The sequence below is a fragment of the Microchirus variegatus genome (assembly GCF_963457635.1).
Source record: "Microchirus variegatus genome assembly, chromosome: 2".
NCBI classification, from domain to species: domain Eukaryota; kingdom Metazoa; phylum Chordata; class Actinopteri; order Pleuronectiformes; family Soleidae; genus Microchirus; species Microchirus variegatus.
Window position 1 is genome coordinate 18,719,327 of NC_139803.1, and position 21,172 is coordinate 18,740,498.

A 21,172-nucleotide genomic window follows, 5' to 3' on the forward strand; every position below is an offset into this window, starting at 1 on the left:
TCACAGTGCAGCTTGAATGTCCTCATGCCAAAGAACTTTGTAGGTAAGCCAGTATAGAACATTAAACATGAGGAAACTCATGGGGAAAACTGCGCGTGAGATGGTGTCGATCCGTTTTGCCCGATCCACAAAGCGCCTTCGTATGTCGTAGAAACCTAAACCAGGAGGTAAATCAGCAAACACTGGGGTTGCATCCATTTCTGGTACGTTTCCTGCTGACAGTGCGAGTCCATAACTCTGGAAGAGTAAACCCTGCTGTGCCAGCTCCTCCTCCTGAAGGAAAAAGGCATAGTATCATCATTTGCTTGCATGAGAATCGCTCAATTTAACTGGTGTCAGTTTCTTCTTCTTTTTAGAGATTGATTGGCTTTAAAAAAAAAAAAATGACAAGACAACAGAACTAACCCTGGAGCAAACACTGCACTGCTGGCTGACGTTCCCATGAGGAGCACTGTTGCCTGATGTGTTGTTTCCTTTACTCTTACTGTCACCATTTCCCTGCTGATGAGGGAAGAAAAAGAAATGAAACATGTTGTGAAAGATCTAGGGTTTATTGGCAGAAAGTGAATATACCACTTTTGAGACATACAAATGTATGGTCGCAATTGTATTATATAGTTTTATATGAATCAGTACAAAAGGCCAAATTTAGAATTGTACTGGGTGTAATTGCTGTGCCACACCAATAGGGAAACAACATGGACCAAATGTGTCTCCAGGTACCCATCGTCAGCAATACCATTCAAAAACAACAGTGTAGCAACATAACAATGAAATATTATTTATGTGTACGACTGATTTACTGATTTGCACAGACTTAGTCACTGAACTGAAATACAGTGGCTCACGATCACATGCTTTCAGCAGTGCTATCGCTAAATACACCAAACTCCTCTGTTAAATATTGAGATTTAACGGACATTTTCAGCATTTTTAATTGATCTACATTTCGCCATTATTTGCTTTGATTCTTGTGTCGGACTTTTGCTCATGCCTCTTTCAGTGACGACACTCTGACCAATCAGTGGGCCGGCAGTCTGACGATAGTATCGGCTCAGCTCGCTTGGAACCTCACCAGACCAGGTACTAAAAAAAGTTATAGTAGGTAACAGATACTATCAGTAATGGAAATGCAAAATAATCATTGTTTCTTGCCATGTCTACACTAATGTAAAATGAAGTGGTTTTGCATGAACCACAGCAAGTGATGAAGTTTAAAAAAAAATGTAAGCAGATGGGTTTTGTGTTGCAAATAGTATAAATATCGGAAGATATCAGTAAATCATGCTGCTGCTGCTTCTTCAGAGGTTTAAAGGTGTTTTGTCCCTCATATTTTTCTTTTTATAATAAAATAGAATGTGAGGCAGCAAGATATTATTAAGAGAATATTCTGTGCACATAATTAATTACAGGTCAGTGCTGTGTGCTGTCTGCTGCCCGGCTGGAGAACAACATGCAGCTGAGAGGTGGAGCTGGGTGCAGGGAATAGCAGGTGACAGCTGCCCCAAGGCCTGAGTGGGTGGGTTTGCACTCACAGTTCTCTGTCGCTGTCGCTCTTTGAGCTTTTTTCTCAGTCTGAAGAACTCCTTGTGCTGGCGTGAAACAAAATTAACGGCTGCGTATTCCAGCAGTGCAGCAAACACGAACAGAAGGCAAACTGCCATCCAGATGTCTATGGCTTTCACGTAGGACACCTGTAAAGGCACAAAACTCCAGTCACAGTCAGTTCACATTCATATTCATTAACGTCATTCATGCGAGGCAGTGACATTAAAAGAAACATGGTTAAATACATGTATGTTTTTTACTGATGTTCAAGTAATTGTCATAAATAATGTTATATTGGATAAGTAAAGGTTAACTTCAAAATAACCAAATAAGTCGATCAGTTATGGATCCAATGTTCGGAGCCCCTGAAGTGACATGAGAAAAAAAAAAAAAAATGACGAAAAAATAAATACATTTTAAATCTCGAGTTTCCAAAATATGATGACATTTTTTTTTTTTTTTTTCTCAGAAACTCAAGATCTCGGCTTTGAAACTCGAGATTTTCATTTCACATTTGGGGAACAACCTCACACCTGTAGTCAAAAACTAATACTGATTTCCTGAAACCTGACGGTTGCAAATGTGAACAAATCCCAGTCTAGATTTATAATTCACTCCTCTGATTTTATCAGGATTGCTTCCTTAGTATCGTCAACACTTCTGCTCTGGATAACTCTAAACAAATAAATATTGTACATATGAGACAATCAGAAAAATATGGAGTTGCCACAGTGGCTGATCCAATATTTGATTTGGCAGAGACTTTTACACCATTTGCCCTTCCTCACACAACCCTGCCATTTATCTGGGCTTGGGACCAGCACTATGAGTACACTTGATTTGGCCCCCTATGGCTGGGGCGTGGGTTCCTTGGATCCCGAACCGGCAACCCTTTGGTTACAAGCCCAATTCCCTTCCGCTAATCCATGGGCTGCCTATTTTTCCGTCTGAGTACAATAAACAATAATGACGTTGTAAACTGCCCAGACCTTTGGTAGTGATGCCCTGGATCCAGAGCTCTGTGTTGTCATGGTAAGCACTGTAGTGATGCCCAATCCCACTCTGGCCGGAGCTGCATCCATGTTGATCCAGAACGACACCCAGGACAGGATGACAGTGAGCAGGCTCGGTATGTACATCTGGATCAGATAGTAGCCCATTTGACGTTCCAGGTAGAATTTGACCTCAATGCATGTGAATTTACCTAAACAGAAGAGGAAAGATGCAACCTGACTGTGTTATCGTCTATGGAGGATGCTGGGTGTCAGGTGTCCTGTACCTGTGTTGTAGTGTTTGGTGCAGTAGCCGAGGCCTTTTTCCTCTTTCAGCACAAACTGAGGAAGAGTCAGATCATCAGCCACTTGCACCGCTCCCACGTCCAACCATTCAAAAATAAGATCATTCATGGTGTATCCAACTAGAGGAGAGGCACACGATATGTAATCGGGCCTTTGATACATAATCATCAATGACAAAAAATAAATGCTTCAAGTTAAAGTTCAGGTTTGATGAAGTGAAGTTGTAATGACACATTGACTAAGCTTACTGACGTTAACAAGAACCAGCTTGAGATTTGGACATTGGTCTCTGTCAAATTGGAAGCTATTTACATGTTATGTCTTGTGAAAAGTAGGATATCTTCAGAATATGTTTGCCGCTTTATCTCGCAGCCTTTTCTGTCTGGAAATTAAAGTTTGTGTCAATTTGTATACGAATGACTCCCCTCACCATAGTCCATAGAGAAAAACTGATTTTACAGCAGAAAGGAGTTGACAATCCACTTAATGACACAAACTTTCAGTTTACAGTTAGAAAACACTGTCTAACAGTAAGAAAAATGGTGAGCATATTCTTGAGCTATTATAGCCTTAGGGTGAATTCCAATTCCTTGCTTAACCCTCAATCTTAACCCTCAATCTCGTGCGCTCCCTCTAGTGCAAGTGCTGTCCCGATTCTCAGAAAAATTAAGTTGAGGGACGAGTTTAAGGGCTGTATCGCCCTCAATATTGAGATTTTCCGAGACTACCCTTGGGAGCAAGGGCTACCCAGAATGCATTGCGTGTTTTCACATAACAAAGATGGCGCCGAAAGCAGCGAAACAAGTGCGATACAAATTAAGTATTTTCTTTGTTAATAGAGATATAAAAATGATGAAAACTATTGTATTATCTTAGTATTATCTTATGGGCCTTATCTAAGGCCCATATTATGGAACATTGACGTCATTGTTGCGTAACATTTATTTTTATTTCACAATCTTTTGTCAATAGCCGGCCGGTGCGGACAAGCGATCGTTTGCTATGGTTTACTTTTCAATAAGCCGTGGTGTGCGGTAACTGTCAGCTGAATATGTCCGTGGTTGTGGTATTTGTATGAGTATCATCTTATAACTAACTGACAACCTAATAACTTGACTGACAAACAGATCGTAATAAATAATCGTGACGTAAATGTGTTCTTCTTCTTCTTTGTTGGAGTTGACAGACTAGACGCAGCTTTCGTGTTATTCTGCCCCCTACAGTCTGAAGACGTATCTGCATTTAAGGGGTGTCACATTTCTAAGTGACAAAAAAACTCTCAACACTTGGTTTTGAGGGCCAGTTAAGATTAAGGGTTGAGCTTGAGGGTTAAGATTGAGGGTTAGGAATTGGCCCTTAGTCTGGTGCTGCATTAAGTGTAAGTTTTCCTTGTATCACTTCTGGCAGCCATGTTTTTTATGACAGTAAGGGTCCGTGTTTCAGACGGGTTCTTGGCTACGACAGAGCACTCGTTAAAGTCAGTGCTTACAATGTGTCAGCAAACCTGCACTATCACTTTAATATGAACTCACAGCTTTCCAGCTGCATGATACATGTCTGACTGTCCATGGGGAAGTTTTTCAGATCCATGGGACAGGAGAGAGTGAGCGTCAGCCTGGAAAAACAGAGACAGCAGCTTCATGATGGCACTGGAATGTGTGGGAAATTGAAAAATGATGTGGCCAAACTGTAATCCACAACAGGACAAAAGTGAGTAGATGAGGTACCAACCCTTTTCCCTGCTCAAGTGTCCTTTTGCAAAGCCACTCCACAACTCTAACCTTTCTCAAAAATGTCCTCAATGTTCTATTCAACTGCAGCCTCACATAAAGAAGTGGCTGCTTTTTAGAGAAGACCGAACACCTTCAGTTTCCCCCTCAAAGGACACAAGGCTTCAGCTCAGAAAAAGGATAGTGTTTCCTCTAGTGACTAAGCTTTCGCTGCTCGTTCATTCAAGTTTTTTTTAGTTTTTTTTATTCAACTATGAGGTACTAACCCATAGCCAATGCTGATTGGCTTACAAATAGGTTTGCCGCTTTATCTCCTCTTAAGAGAGTCTCGAAACGTGAAGTTTGTGCCGCTTTGTAAACTATATGCTGCCCATAGAGAAACCATAGGTTTTACGTCACGGTACACAGGAGTTGTTGATCCAATGTTGCCTCCTTTTAAATGTTATTTTGTGACTTCAGTATTTTAAATCCTAAATTCATATTCATCTAAATGGCACAAACTTACCAAATGAGGCAGCAGTATAAGCAGATCATGTCTCCCAGCAAGATAAATATGCTGATTTTTCTCAACGGACTTTGGTGTTGGGAGAGTCAGTGGTTTACAAACATAAATATCTAATGTTGTAATCAAGTTCTTGTCCACTTAAGCAGCTGAGCTCCGTATTTTCTTGTGTCCATACTGGCAGTCATTTGAGAGTCTGGCACAATGGTCTCTGAACTATCCCTATAGATAGCGGTCTTCTCTTTTGTCCTATAAGCATTAAGTATAGATTGTAGAGTTCTAAATGCTGATTCCTCGTCAACTCCTTACCATCACGCTACAATGCACTGTTTAGTGCCACATTACTGACCAGAGCCTGCAGTTACTGTTTAAATTACAAGTGCACTAAACTGCAGTGAAGCAAACACATTGTTGGACCACATATTCACTTCAGACTTAGAGGCTTATTCACTTGGCAACTTAACAAACCACAGATGTGGATGAGTCATGACTGATGAGAGACGTGCACGATTGAGCCTGATTCGCAATTTACATGGAGGATCACCTGATGCTGTAGAGTACATTTCCATTCTGGAATATGCGAAGCAGTTTGTTGTCCGTTGTGACCTCGTGGAAGTTTGCTCCCTTTTCATTTGCGAAGAACAGGTCAGGTTTCCAGATGGAGTCCAACATGGAGGGGTCCAGGTCCAGAGAGTCGTCTGGATACTCCTTATAGGCCAGTCGAGGGTCATTCCACTGTTGTCTCAGAAATATATTGAGGCGATAGTCCTGTGGTACAGAGTTAAGTCATGATTACAAGTTTCATGAATGTTGTAGATAGTGGCCACAGACTGCAACTGTTACATTTTTGCACACAAATTGACCAGCATTTTATTCTTTTGCATAGACATTAGGGATGCACAATATTATTCTATTCAACTCTATTTAACTGTTTTATATAGTCTTTGTGTTAATATATTTTTATATTGTACATTTCTTGTTAATGCATGGTTATCATTTATTATCCTGATCTTTACTCTCTTGCTGCTGTTTTGCTCCTCCAGCTACCATAACTTAAGTATAATATAATTAATTTAGGATAGCCTTTCCTGACTGGAAACTGAAGTATTTTGTATTAAACATTTACTCTCCCACACCAAATTCCATTGAGAAAATCTGTATTTTTTTAGCTATGGGGACACATGAGCTGCTGCCTCATTGGGTTTGTGTTTGTGTCACTGAGGTAAATCGAAACAAAGAATTTCAAGCACCAAACATATTAGAACACATTGATCTTACTGTATCAAGAGTACAAAAGTATATTTTCTAAATATTGCGTTACTACTGCCACACTTCTTACATTAACATATAGAAACGTCCTACATGGAGTTGATGAAAAATGTTCCCTTGAAGAATGTAAAAGGAATTGAAAGTAAAATAAGTAATTTTTTGTCCATTGTTCAGTCTCTCAACTAAATCTGACCATGGAGTTTTTTTTTTGTTTTGTTTTTTTATAGGAGAATTAACAGGTACTCACGGTTATGGATAGAAATGTATTGGAGTAAAGAGTACAATATTTAACCTCTCAAATGTACTTGAGTAAAGTCATGAGTACTCAGATCCCTCAAAATTGTGCTTAAGTACTGCACTCAAGTAAATGTACTCTGTTATTATGCGGCTCTGCTTAAAGTGATAGTTCATTTTTGTGAAGTGTGATTGTATGAGCTACTAACTAACACAATCAGTGCTGACTGAGCTGTGTACACCCCCTGGTGGGCCCTCTACTCTTTACTAAGAATATGTTTTCTGCTTTATCTTTTTACTACCAGACAAGGTGGGAAAAAAATTGCACCAAATTTCCTGCAGAAAAAAACAACGTTTGTAAACTGCTCATTCTCCAGCGTCAAAGACCATAAAGAAAATCAGCAATTTTAGCTCACAGGGAAATAGCAGCTGCTGGTCTACTGCTGCGAGTTTGTATCACGCAGGTAAATCCAAACACAGGATTTCAAACACCAAAGTCACAAAATAACACATTTCAATGTTATGATGGAGGCAGCAGTCGACCTGTAAGTCCTGCGTACACAACTTGAATATGTTAGTAGCTTTTAAGTGGCTAAAATCTGTTTTTGCTTGTGTCCCACTATGAATACAGATGGGATGCCATATTTAAAATCTAATTTAGCTTTAGAAAATGAGTTATTTAAAAAAAAGATTCTCACCATTGTTGTTTCCGTGATGGATCCAAAGCTGTTGATGAAGATGTTACAGGTGACATTGACAGGAGGACCTGACAAAAGCAGAGTATCATCACAAATCAGAGTCGCATCATCCTCACACCTGACGTTGTTGTCTGAAACATGGCCGATCGTGAGACCTGCTTTGAAATTAACATATTAGAGGGACAGCTCGGGTTCAAAGGTTTGGAGCTCAAATAAGAGAGTGAAGTTTGAGATGGTTTGGTCACGTGCAGAAGAGAGACTGTGATTATATTGAACAAAGGATGATGAAGATGGAGCTGGCAGTAGGAAAAGAGGAAGACCCAAGAGGAGGAGGTTGATCAATGTTGTGAAGAAGGACATGAGGACAGTTGGTGTAACAGAGGAGGACATAAGGAATGGGACAAGATGGAGACAGATGATCTGCTATGACGACCCATAAAGGGAGAAACCGAAAGAAGAAAAAAAAATATGAATGTCATCTGGGGGACAGTAAACTAAATAAATTGGTTCTTTTGAGGTTTGGAAGACACTGATATATATTATTTTACATTTTTATGGAAAAAAATAATAATAATGACAATACAATTCTCATGTTGATTATGAGAATAAAAGATCACTTAGAGAGCACAGACCTCAGCCAAGGCATAATGTTGTCACCTGCATTTTACATACCAGCACCTGAATTCTTCACATTTTGATCCACTGGATCAAGAAAACATTCTAGTTCTATATAAACCTTGACCTGCTTACTATCTTACATAAACATGACAATTCATCCTGATCTTTTGTTACGATGTTGCTGGAATTTACTCATTTGAGCTTGTTCAATGGGACTGTACCATGTTACATTTAAACTGTGGACAGATTCTGGATCAGATTCAGGTGAAACTGATCATATAGTGTCATACATATACTTTTTTTTTTCATTATTTTTAAGAGTTTTGTCCATTATAAGAGACAGGGGTTTCTTTAACATTTGATATGTGATCATCAGTGGGATGATTCCCAAAATGGGAACATACTGTACATGTTACCATCACAATAATTCAGATTGAGCCGTCAAAAACTGTTGACAGGAAGTTGTTAACAGAAGGACAAATTTACGGATAAACCCACACCCATTAAAAAAAACAGAACAGCCTTGGTCATGAGGTAATTAGTTGCAACTCTGAACTGAAGCTTGACTCAAACATTTCCATCTCGAATGGAAGGGTAAGGGTTAGGGAAATGAGTCATTTTGCTCTAATATGAAACATTGCTAACTGAAAAATAGCCTCTGCTAGATCTGCTTCCTTCATGGTAAAAAAACATGCTTTACTGGATAAATGATGAAGTTGTGTTGTCATGCTTCCATCAGCGTGGCCCTCGTCTTCATAGACCCGTGAACCTTTAAATATTTCAGTGGCTCATTTTCTTACAGGCAATCATTTATTGATTCTCCTTTAGTTAAATTAGTTTATTTATAGATAATCAGCCGGGACTTACCCGACATGCACTGACACAGATGTGGAGCAAGTATGAAATATGTATGACATGTGACCCCAGAGGCTGGGGGGCAGGGATGGTTTGGGGGTCGGGCGGCGCTGTGTCAGAGAGAATGTGCTGGCTGAAGATCGCAGTTTAACCGTGGGCCTGTGGGCCAATAAGGACGAGAAGCTGCAGATCTGAAAGCGAAGTCCGTGTACAAACATCATGAACCTGAGGCTGTAGGTCAGTATAAAAGCAGCAGCAGCAGCACATGACTAAACAAAAGCTCCTGTGGGAAATCACTCACTGTTCTGACTCATCTGTGAAGGATTTGTTCTGCCTCAAGGTGCGTTTGCCTCCACAGGAAGGAACTATAGAGACTTTTCCAGGGGAAAGTCTCAGCTCAGCTTCTTCTGCAGACTGAGCAGCGTATACTTCCTCACACCTGTTCTGATGGAGGAAGAAGCTCCTCCAACTCCACACAAACACAACACCGCTACACACTCTCTGTTACCTTTGAAGTTTGGTCTGATGCGGGCGTCGTAGCCAGATGTGCGCCCCATCAGCTTGTCCAGGAAGTCAGATGGAGAGGGAGGTTTGGCTGCTCTGCTGGGGAACTTCGTCTCCTTACAGAGCACAGACCTGCACGTGACAGCACAACTAACTCCACATTCTCTGACTTCACGTTCATTACCTCCTCTTATCACGTGGAAACATGCTTGTGCTGCAGGTGTTTAATATTTAGCAATTTGTTTGAAAGAGTTTTTGAAATTAAATGCATTTTCTAATTTATGCATGGCCACGCACAAGCACCTGCTCTTTTGCCCTCTGACCAAGTGAGGACTATACTTTTGAATTTTATACTTTATTTTTTTACATGGCCCACAGCATTAATTCTAAATTAAATGGTGGAATAATGTCCAAACACTGCATTGAACTTGTCATTTCTATGAGACAGCAGTGTAAAATAGAATAGAATCCCACACATACCACAACATGTTAGTGTCTCTCATTAAACAAGAACTATATACTGTACATTTACACACACAAAAAAACCAGAAGATAATAAATATGCATTTAAAAAGTTAATTTCCTGTACTTTAATTTTGTCGAATTGGCCTATGAAACTTATATATAGTTCATGAAACATGAAAAAATATAAGTAACATGTATTATGTAATATTATTGTTTTCCTCTGTTAATAGTTATGAGGCGGTGCCATTTCTTTTCATGTGAGCCCCTGCCTCCTAAAATGTCTGTGAATGGCACTGACTTTATGTGTGAGTGCAGATGCAAAGACCTAATATAAATAAATCTTATTTTAGGACCAATTTTATTTTGTATTTGTTAAAAAAAAATTTTAGCTTATTTTGTTGCGTACAATTCTTTTTTGTATCCACCTCTGAGTGGAGTCGGATCAATCTAACATAGTAAAGACATACGTTTTCATTTCACACAGGTTGTTGTCTCTTAATTGTAGATATATGTATGTATGTATATATATATTAGAATGTATAATTCATCTGACTGTTATCACCAGTGTTGACATGACTCTAGGTCAATAAATATATGCAGTTTCAATGTTAATGTTTGAAAAGTAAAGGGAAAGAAACGCAATTTTGCAGAATGATATAAATCTTATTTTGTGTCCTACCTGTGTTGCAGAAAAAAGACGGACAAAGACCAAACCGCACAGAAGACGTGCAACAGCATTCTTAGTTTGTAGAAAAAGCAAATGATGAGATCAAGCAAGAGAAGAGTGAAGAAAACATGCACGTGCTCTGCAGGTGTAAAACACAGAAAGCTGCTGCTTTATAATTCAAAATCCTGGGAAGTGTTTTTTTCTTCTTCTTCTTTCCTCTGCCTGTGTTTGTGTGACTGACTTGAAGCTTTATTTCTTTTTCATGGCCATATGCATGATGAAGGAATTACTGCCAGGACATTTAAAGAGACAGGAGCCATTTTCACAACAGCTCCAGAATCACAGGAATGTCAACGATTCAAAAAACACACCTCACAATTGTTGCTGGAAAATGATTAAACTATTCATAACAATGAATTTTTACTCAAAGTGCTTTATAACACAAATTCACAAACACGAATAAGACCGGAGAAAAGATACTACCAGATTTTCTAGTATTTCATCATCAAAGATTAATGTCTCTCAAGTAAAAACCTTCATGTTAAATTAAATCAACCCAGACACAGACCACTTTTTCATTTGAACATTTGGTATATTGTTGATGTATAGGGCCAACATTATTAAATTACCTGATTACTACTAAACTATTAATCAACTATTTTGGTAATTTTATATATATAATTTTAGCACTGATCAACATGTCTGACCATATTCTGCAGCATGGACAGAATCAGCACACTGCTTTTTCCACAGCGTCATTTGGAAAGCAATTCATTATAACATTAAAATACAAAATTACAAAGATGATAATTTACATTTTGTCTGGTTATAAAGGATAAGAAAGCATGCAAAGTGTATTATTTATGTAGATGATATATGTAAAACTACAATAATCTTTAGAAAGAAAACATGTTTTCCAATTACACTGTAACATCCCCCTTAAATTAATTAATCAGGTCTAGCCCCCCCCCCCCCCCCAGACCCCCCTGTATTTTGCACAGTGGTTGGGACCCACTATGGGTCATGGGGCATTTTCTTTAGGGACATAATGTTTCCAACCTTTTATTTAAGATTTAAGTGTCTAAATGTTTTAAATATCATATTGTAATAATTTACTAAAGCTCTAATTCAATTAGTCACTACATTGTGCACAAAATTGCTCGTGTCAAAATTGATAGTTTGTCATCCGTAAAAACATAGGAAGTTTGGGAAACACTGCTCTATAATCTAGACGTTATAATTGAGATTACAGTAATCTAAATCAGTCCTCACAGTGAAGAACAGAAGACGTAGTGAACCTACAAAACTGCAGTTTGAAGAAAAGTCGGCAAAATTGTTGCATTCAAAGGGATTAAAGGATGACGCATTAAGTTCCAATTAATTCATATTTGACACATTTCTGTGTCAGTACACATCCACACAGAGCTGTGCTGAGTTTCTGGTCTAATTATTTCATCTCCAAATAGCCCATCAAGTTCAGAAGCCTTGTGTTTAATCCCCCATATATATGTAGAGAGAGAGAGAGAGAGAGAGAGGTTGGGGGCGGGCGGGCGGGGGGGGTTGTTCGGCCATTTACTCGTGTGAAAAATTAATGTCAAAGGAAGCGACAGGACGTTATGGCTGCACGTGTTTGCCTCACACTTGAGAGGCTGTTCCACACTTTGGCTCCAGAGCTCAGACTGTCAAACTGGATAAGAAATGTGAAGAAAACATGAATGCACTCCTAATAAGACGAAGTCCACAGTTAGAGGGAAGGGGGGAAAAAAAGAGAAAAACATTCTGCATGCTTGAGTGTTCTCACCCCCGGACAAGATAAGTAGGCCAAGTGTCATCCTAATGTTTTGCCGGAGTGTACGTCGCGTCTTCTATCATACAAGTCTGTTTTTGCCCATTTATACTGTATGAACGGTAACTGCCATTAGGGGAGGTTAGACCTCATTTTTAAAGGGGTAGTTCAGGATTGTATGAGAAGCGAAAAGACGTACTCGCACTGTCACACTCACACACTCACTCCGTTTTCACCCTGCACAGAGAGCCAGCTTGAGACACAAGGAAACACACATTAGCCAATCAGTGGTTCTCCAAGTCTGGGTCTGGACCCACAAATGTTTCATGGGAGACGTGATGTGGGACACCAGGTTTAACTGAGATCATTTCATTGTAGCAGTGCTGTCTGTGTGTGTGTTTTCCTAAAATCACTGATTGTCCTGATGGATTGGTGCTGTTTGCAATGCATCAAAGAAGGTCGTCTAATGGTGAGACAAAGTAACCAAAATATTCTTAAAATATCATATACTTGTGGACTTTATTAAGTGAGCCGGTAACAATGTTCATTAAGAGTATAATTAACCTAATAATTACTTACTGCTTTTATAAGCATTTACTGACTGGCTACTGGCTTGTGCTAAGTTTTTTTTTAGTGCGTCTGCTGGCAACAATGCTTTTCCATCTTCTATATTGTACATTCACAGATGTGGAAGAGAGACTCGATTGGACGGGTTCACCAATATCGGCCAGGACAAGGAACACAACTACGAGAAATCAAAAGTAATCAACACTGACCGGAGAGGAATTCACAGTAAGGTGTCAATGTTGGAAAGTCTGCAAAAGTACCAGAGGGCTCAAGCAACACCAGAGCAGGTCCAGGTGAGGAACATCAGCGACCCAGCGCACAGACTCTGGTAAGTCTGATAAGACAAAGGAGAACTCCAGCCAGGAAGCACCCCACAGTGCTGGAGACCTCTCTGCACTTGAGCTGCCCCAGTGCCAGAGACCACTCCATGTGAACCATCCTCCAGTGAGGGAGCGCATGGCGCAAACAGTGCAGGGGTGTGCAGAAAAAAAAGTAATAATAATTGCAATGCATTGACTTTAGTGAGGCAAGTACAGACAGTCCCAGACATAACACAATTAGATTTTTTTAAAAACAATGGTAGAGAATTGGCATAATTTCTTTCCTATATTTTCATTTCAGCCTACATTTTTTCATTTTGGTGCATCCCTAGGTAGTTATATTGTATGTATATTGTATGTATATTATATGAGCTCCCCCAGCTCCCCCAGAAATTCTAATCGAAATGGCAATATCTGCCAGATAAATCGCAATTAGACCTCTCCCTACAATCGTTCAGCCCTAGTGTCGACTATGCTTATACAATGTAACTCAATTTAATTCACTCCAGTTTAAAAATAGTTTTTATTGCAGCTTTTTCTCACGAGTAGCTGCTGTGATCACACAAACGATTTATCCCATGTCTAACACTTTTTCGGCCTGGTGGGTGAAGCAGACACACACACAATCACACAGGTCTGGTGGTACCAGGACAAATAAAGAGACAATAAAGCAGATGCCGCACAGACAAAATTTCAAATATGAAAATATTACAATGACAGGATGTTCAACGTCCCATTTTGATTGGTTGCCTCTTAAAGAGTGTGGCAATAGTTCAGTCTGCATAAGTGCTCTACTATAATGATGGTCAGCCTGGAACACATTAATCCTCATGGATGTTGAAGAGCTTGGCCACTTCGTTGAGATCTGCATGTTCTTCTCCATCCTTGATGATCTAGAAATCGCAGACAGACATTTAAAAAAATTAAAAAAAATTAAAAATCAACAAAATCCACTTCTGCACACTTTTTTTGACTGGTTGCTTGATATTGACATTGCCTAAAAAGCCATGAAGCCCGTGCACCGCAGTGCTACTGAATGAACTCTGGAAAGTGCTCCTACTCTTCTACCTCATTACGTTTCTGTATTGTTATCGTCTACGTCTAACACAAAACTGAATGAAGTACCCACAACAAATTGTGGCAACTTAGGCAACTGGACAAAGGGGGTATCATAATGGGAGGAGTCCCAGGTCTCAATGAGCCCTGTCACTTAAAATCCTTAGAGGCAAGTTCAGGGTGGCATGTGGCTGCAACAGCACTAATCAATCACACTTGCACACCCGCATGCAACATTAAAATAAATAAATAAATAAATAAATAAAAATATTCAATTTAAGTGCAAAAATGCATCCTTCATAAAAACTGATATTAAACTTATATATATATGCATGTATATCTATATGGTGACATGAGACAAGATGTGGCCTTAGATTTTGGATATCATCATAACATGATAAAGTATCTGTGATGACTTTTCCTGCTTTTAAATGTTGTTGCATTGATAATCATCATTAATCATCGTTTGCCACATAAAACACAAAATACGCAACTACATGATAATGACATTTCTTTTGAAGGGATAACACTGTCTGGAATATGTCACATAAATTTATGGATAGATGTTTTTTTGTGAAATGTCACTTGTAGCCTAAAAAGTTGCTATAATAAAGGAACAGTGTGTACCTTCCTTGCAATGGGCATTCTGTTGAACACGTTCCACAGGATGATGCCCACCACCACTTTGTCTCGCAGGTAGAAGATGATTCCTTTTCCGTAGTTGTCTCTGTGCTGCTCCACAGCAGGAGCAGGTGTCATAGAGGCGACTGGACTCACAGCTGTGTCCTCTGTTTCACTCTCTGAGCGGATCCCAGTTCCTGCAGTGCGTTTAACACAAGGCTCAGTCTGACTCTTTGTCCTCTAATTCCATCTTTGTTTTCTTTACAGGATTAAGATTTTTCAGCACTAGCCAGTGAATGTTCCTACCTGACTTCTCTGTAGCAGCTTTTGGTGTGTCCTTGGCAGTGGCTTTGGCAAATACTCCTACTGTTGGTAAGCTGCTGTCAACGATCCCAATGGCTTCATATCCTACATCAGGACCCAGATCACTCCTGTGACAGAAGCAAAAACTGGATTTATATTTCCTGTGTTGAAGTCTTCCATTAGAGTGTCCATAGTGTCAAGTTTTAACACTTTCTACAGTTCCATTAATAACATAAGATATCATAAGCAGGGTTTCCCCCAGTGCATTATAAGCCTGGCATGTAATCGGCGAGTGCTCCCTTGTCCAGGTGCCGATTGAAACCCAAGTCACACCATCAAATGCGTCATTATTACGGTTACATTGTTCTTGTCAATAAATATATTATATTTGGGATGCACCGATAATTTGGCGGCCGAAACACAGCGAGTTCACTGTGGAACAGCACCTATTAATGCTGTAAAGTCTCTTTGCTCTAAAGTGAAACTCGGCTGCATACTGAGCAGACTCCCCGCGACATTCACTTCACACAATAGAACATTCTCTCTCTTTGAGCAGTTAACTAAAGAGATCAGCTCATCCAATGTACCTTAATTGCAGCGTTAAAGCGTCTTCGACACAAAGGTTGAGACCACAGAGTGAATACAATGAAAAGCATGCTCTGCTTTTATGAGTTATCACCATGTTTTACTAAGATCTACTCGGATCCCCTGCACATTGTGACTGTACTCGAGCCTCGTCATAAATATCATTATTTGTATGTGGGGATTAAAACACACGTAGAGAAATGATCTGCTTTGGATACGGAGATGCGCAGAGCGCAGCAGCAGCGAACGGCGCAGGAGAGAGAGAAGAGAACAGCGCAGGTGGGGTGCGCAGGAAAAAGAAGGTCTGCACCAGATGAGGCAGATGAGGGGGCACAAGCACTTTTTTATTGATGTTGATTTATTTTACTTTTAAATGTGACCATTGCATGGCTTGTTTTAAGATTCACTGGCCGATTAATTAATTAGTATTTAATTTAAGTGAAAAAAAAACATGGGCCAGTGGGCTGCCCGAGAGGCCCTACCACCGGGCTAAGCAGGATTTCTGGGGGAAACCCTGCTTAAGTAACTAAATTCAAAAGGTAAACTGACTGCATTTGAATGGACCATGTTTCAAGTTCAAGTCAATGAGTAATTGTTTGAAAAATCGTGATTTACATTTTGACTCAAATAATATTGGGATTTCCATAACCATGCAGCCCTAGTGAATAGTGTCAGTATTTGCCTCATGCTGCCTCCTGCTCGAGCTCCTAGTCTTTTGTTCTGCTCCATTTCAGACAGTGCAGCTCTATAGAGCTCTGGATGTCACATGACTCTGTTTCTATGAACCTCCATCATGGCAGCTTAAGATGCAGCAAAAAAACGAAAAACGGTCAGAGTTTACTGTCACTTTAAATCCAAGGAGATCGACCGATGTTACGCAAAGTGTGACTGACTGAATATATCTGGTCCTGATAATGCCTCTGGCGTGTGTGTGAGAGGACATTATTCCAGACTTGCAGTATCCTGACATTAGGACTGCCTGATTATGGAAAAACATCATAATTGTAATTATTTGGGTCAACATTTAAATCCTTACTATTTCAAACCATTAGTCATCAGCAAGGAAAATTAGCTATTATAATCACATAATTGGCAATGTGTAAAGTGAGTAAAACACCTTAAATATGTTAAGAACTACAAATCGACTACAAATCGACTTCTATGAGGTGCAGTCTCAGAAGCAGCGAGTGTGTGTGTGTGTGTGGGGGGGGGGTGTGTGTGTGTGTGTGTGTGTGTGTGTGTGTGTGTGTGTGTGTGTTCAAAAACGACTCCGAGCTACTGTTGCCCCTAGCAGAAATGGAATTAATTACAGCGAGCATCTGTGTCTCGGACTGGTTGTCAGAGCAGGGGGGCGTGCACAGTACAGTCAGCTCTAACTATGTAATAGTACACTGTAAAGAATTTCTCTGTAAAATAACAGTAAATTACTGGCAGCAGAGACGCCAGTAATTTACTGTTAGTTTACAGTGCATCTACTGTAATTTATTTTAACAGTATCATACCGTATTTTGGATAACAGTACACAACTGTAGGTTAACGGTAGGTATTATGGTAGTATTACTGTGCACCTACTGTAATTTTCAACAGTATATTACCGTATTTTGGATTACAGTACATGATAGTAGGATAACTAGTTTGTGGCAATTTAACAGAGCATCTACCGTAATTTAAATTAACAGTATATTGCTGTATTTTGGATTACAGTCCATTACAGAAGTATAAATGTGGGTTATGATACTTTTACAATATATGCCAATGTGTTACTGTTTTATACACAAAGGGTAATAAAATCTGCTCTTTATTGCATTTAATTCCTATAAATCCCCATAATTTAAAAAAGTTCAATTAATCAAGTGTTATGTTATCCTATTATCACAAATCATTCCTGACCTCTTACCAAATGAACAAAAAAACAGATGCAGACTGTTGAGTAATACGTTTGAGGACCTTTGTTATAGAACACAAGAGAATATACATTCTATAGCATTGTTGTAGTTTATTACAAACCCTCATTTGTACAGCAGACTTGTAACATACATTTGAATTACAAAAATTACAAGGTGTAGCATTGCCATAATTTTTGGAATAAACTGTCTCCAATAAAATCATTTATGACAGGATTTACTAAACTCACAAGACACTGAATTAAGTTAGCTTCAAGAACAGTGTAACAGAACAATGTAGTTTGGTAACAAGTATTTAACACATGAAAATGTGAGCAGTGAGTACTTATCAAATGTTTGGCAAGTATCCTCAGTCCCTGATGACGAGTGCCTGTAAAACAAACCAAAGGTTTTGTGCTCAAAAAACTCAGAAGGAGGTGCTGCCTTATAGGTTCAAAGGCAGGACACACTCTATTAAAAAACCAGTGTCCAGAAGGACCTTCAGAATCAAGAATGAGTTGAAAATTACACAACTAATATACCAAGCACAGCGCTATTTTATGTTACACAGGTGGTTGAGATAACTTTGAGGCCTACCTAATCTGAAGGCCTTGAGTAATTTTCTTTGCTGTATAACAGGTAGAAGGCCTTTGATGTCCTTCTGTTGGACATACTTCAGGTCATCCACAGACTCGACACCAGATGTCTAAATTGTAGAAACAATCTCTAATTGCATCTCCACAGAGAGACTGGGCAAAGTGTTGAGGATAATCCTTTTGATGCTCTCTTCCAGTGAAGACATGCTTCTGAAAAGTTGGGAGAGAATGATGAAGAATTATGAGTGACATTCCCCAAACACTGTATTGTGTCAATGGATAATAGTCTAGTAGCTTCTCATGAGCAACACAGCAATAGGCTCTCTGCACTGGTGTGATGTTATAAACACCAAATTCTGGCAGATGCATAGCTTGATACTGTTCAGTAAGAAAATAAACAGATGAACTCTAATAAATAAGAGTAATTTAATTTTACCAACAATAAGGCCATTATTATTATGAGCGATCACAACAAACATTTTGCTGGCTTAAGTTGGTGATCTGGAAAAGTTTGTATCCTCGAATCCAAATACTCCTCTATTAAGACTGTATTGTACTTGTACTTTGGTATGTGATATGTAGACCTAGACAGGCCATAACAGTGATGGTAAAAATGTTCTGAACTTTTGGAAAGTTCTATGACATCCAGGAAAAACACATTTAAAAGAACCATTTGGTGTACAACTTTGGGTCTAAATGTGCCTCTTAACAAACCAGTGCAAGTCTTAGTACAAAGTAACAAAGTACTATATGTGAGGAAAACAAGGCAATACATGGCTAATATAAAATTATAGTGGATATATTTGTAATAATTTGTAAATCAAGTCAAATAAACAAATAAGATGATAAGATAAGCTAGCTACAAGCTAACTTGAGCTAGCTTGAGCTATGAGCTAACCTGAGCTAGCTCGAGCTATGAGCTAAACTGAGCTAGCTCGAGCTTGCATCACCAATTTTAGCAACCTGACCTAATTAAACATTATCTGAAACAGTTCAATAATCATGCAGACAAAACAATACTGAACACTGCTAATTTCAGGAGATGAGCATAACTTTACCTCCTCCGTTGAACTCCACATGGACTGCTCTGGTTGGAATGATGACAACGCTGTGCTGTCCAAAATCAAGTTCGAAAATAGCCAATCACGTCTTGTTAATACAGAATACTGTTTTATGCTGTTGAATTACAGTTGTTGTATTGTTAACTGAGCATTAACTGTTAATTTACATGCACCGGATGAATATTTTACAGTATTTCACAATTATTATAAAATACAGTAAAATACTGTTGTTATCCACTGTAAATTTACAGCAATTCATTACATATACTGTTTTATCCTGTTAAATTACAGTTATCTACTGTGATTGTTAAGTGACCAATTTTACAGTTAATTTATATGCAAGGGATGAATATTTAACAGTATTTTACAATTATAGTAAAATACAGTGCACTACTGTTGGAAATCAGCTGTAAATTTACAGCAATTCGTTACAGTGTACATAGTATACTTTAAAAGACCTAAACTATCACTTTAATGCTGGTTTCTTAATTTGCTGCCACAGCTTTCATTTGGAGGACTGTTCTGAAATTGTAACTATGGAAACAGAAGTAGCCAGATTCCTACCAGAACATTGACTGATGCCAGTAAGGTTTGTTAGCTCCTGTCATGTTCTCTCCTGCGAGTCTTCCACTCACGACAGCATGATCGTGGTGCTCTACTCGTCTGCGGCCCAGTCTGATGTCGTAAAAACATGCAGCATCTCCTGCCTGAATGAGACGGAGGGAAGTGAGGATTAGAGGCTTGCGTTAGGATGTGGAAAAAAATTACTTAATTCAAAAGCTGTCATGACGACTGTACATGTCTACAGTAGAGTTATGTCTGGAACAATACTTGGATTTGCCTGAAGAGGGCAGTATTATCAAAGAAAATACAATTAAAGTCTGTGCTGGCAGCTGTGATGACAATGATAGACGTAGTATAAAGCAGATTTGAGTGGTCATCAATAAAAGAAAAGCACTATGTAAATAAAAAAGCACATTTGACCAATTGAAAAAACAAGTCAGGAGTAACAAAATAGCACACATTGGTAGAGAAGAAGAGAAGAAGTGCAATCATTATCAGTAAAACTACCACCACAAGTAGTAAACTGTAACTACATTAGTCCACATGCTTCATAATTTACAATATCATATAAACCTATAACTGTTTTTCAATTAGTTGTTTTTAGTTGAAGAGCTTGTGATCAATGTGGAGCAGATCTGCAAACATGTCCAGTTACTGAGTTTTTGATTGATCGACTGATAATAAATTATGTTCACTGATCTAAAAACATAGAGTGGTATGCAAAGGTTTGGGAACCCCTGTAAATGTTCATGCTTTTTCTTTATAAATCATTGGTTATTTGGATAAGAAACGTCAGTTAAATATATCATATAGGAGACAAACACAGTGATATTTGAGAAGTAAAAATAAAGTTTATATGATTCACAGGAAGTGTGCAAATAAAAAACAAGTTGTAAATTGTTGTTATTATCAAGAAAAACAGCAATTTCATTGTTTACTAGTTGATTCTGTTCTGGTCTTGGTTCAGGGGTTAAAGTGGAAAGATAGTTTTGTATCTTTCTTTAACAGCTCTGATCTTGAACTTACCACCCAGATATTGGACCTGGCTTGCAGCTCTGCGTTTACCCGGAAGCCACCAAAGTCAGAGTCCACCTCCAGACCTGCAGACTTAGCAAGGTCAACATTAGGCTCCAGGCCAACAGCTGCAACAATGTGATCAGTTTCCACCTGTGAAAACAAAGCCACAAATAATAAGAGACTGAAACTAAAGCTCTACATTTCCTGAAATTATAAGCAAATGTGCACAGATAAGGACCTACCAATCGACCATCCTTCAACTGGATTTCTAATTTATCATCTTTGAAGGTCACAGATTTCACCAAGGCCTCTTTGATGACTTTAACACCCTCTGGAAATCCAAAATGAGAATAATTTATATTGATAAAAAAAATTAAAACTCCATGGCCTTACCTTAACAAAGTTGTTAGTGTTAAACATTTTTG

The 21,172-nt window shown here is 38.9% G+C and overlaps 2 protein-coding genes across 5 annotated transcripts in view; both read right to left on the minus strand.

Annotated features, from left to right (window-relative positions):
* Nucleotides 1–13,199, minus strand: LOC310940413 (glycine receptor subunit alpha-2-like; the record flags this gene model as incomplete). The annotated part of the gene is made up of 11 exons (XM_083905379.1): nt 1–273; nt 406–501; nt 1,536–1,694; nt 2,538–2,752; nt 2,828–2,965; nt 4,379–4,461; nt 5,623–5,846; nt 7,280–7,347; nt 9,261–9,388; nt 12,023–12,075; nt 13,002–13,199. The coding sequence occupies 11 exons, from the start codon at nt 13,197–13,199 to the stop codon at nt 1–3; spliced, it is 1,635 nt and encodes a 544-aa protein (XP_083761505.1).
* aifm1 (apoptosis inducing factor mitochondrion associated 1) overlaps nt 12,758–21,172 on the minus strand; it is a 20,016-nt gene continuing 11,601 nt past the window's right edge. For 3 of the 4 annotated variants that reach the window (XM_083903398.1, XM_083903397.1, XM_083903395.1), the window contains 6 exons: nt 20,990–21,078; nt 20,757–20,897; nt 19,731–19,873; nt 15,045–15,169; nt 14,745–14,935; nt 12,759–13,954 (listed from right to left, as the gene is read on the minus strand). In XM_083903398.1, coding sequence (XP_083759524.1) covers nt 13,883–13,954; nt 14,745–14,935; nt 15,045–15,169; nt 19,731–19,873; nt 20,757–20,897; nt 20,990–21,078 — 761 coding nt within the window. In that variant the 3' untranslated portion in view covers nt 12,759–13,882. Of the gene's footprint in view, nt 13,955–14,744; nt 14,936–15,044; nt 15,170–19,730; nt 19,874–20,756; nt 20,898–20,989; nt 21,079–21,172 lie in introns of all 4 variants that reach the window. The other variant, XM_083903396.1, reaches the window with a different exon arrangement.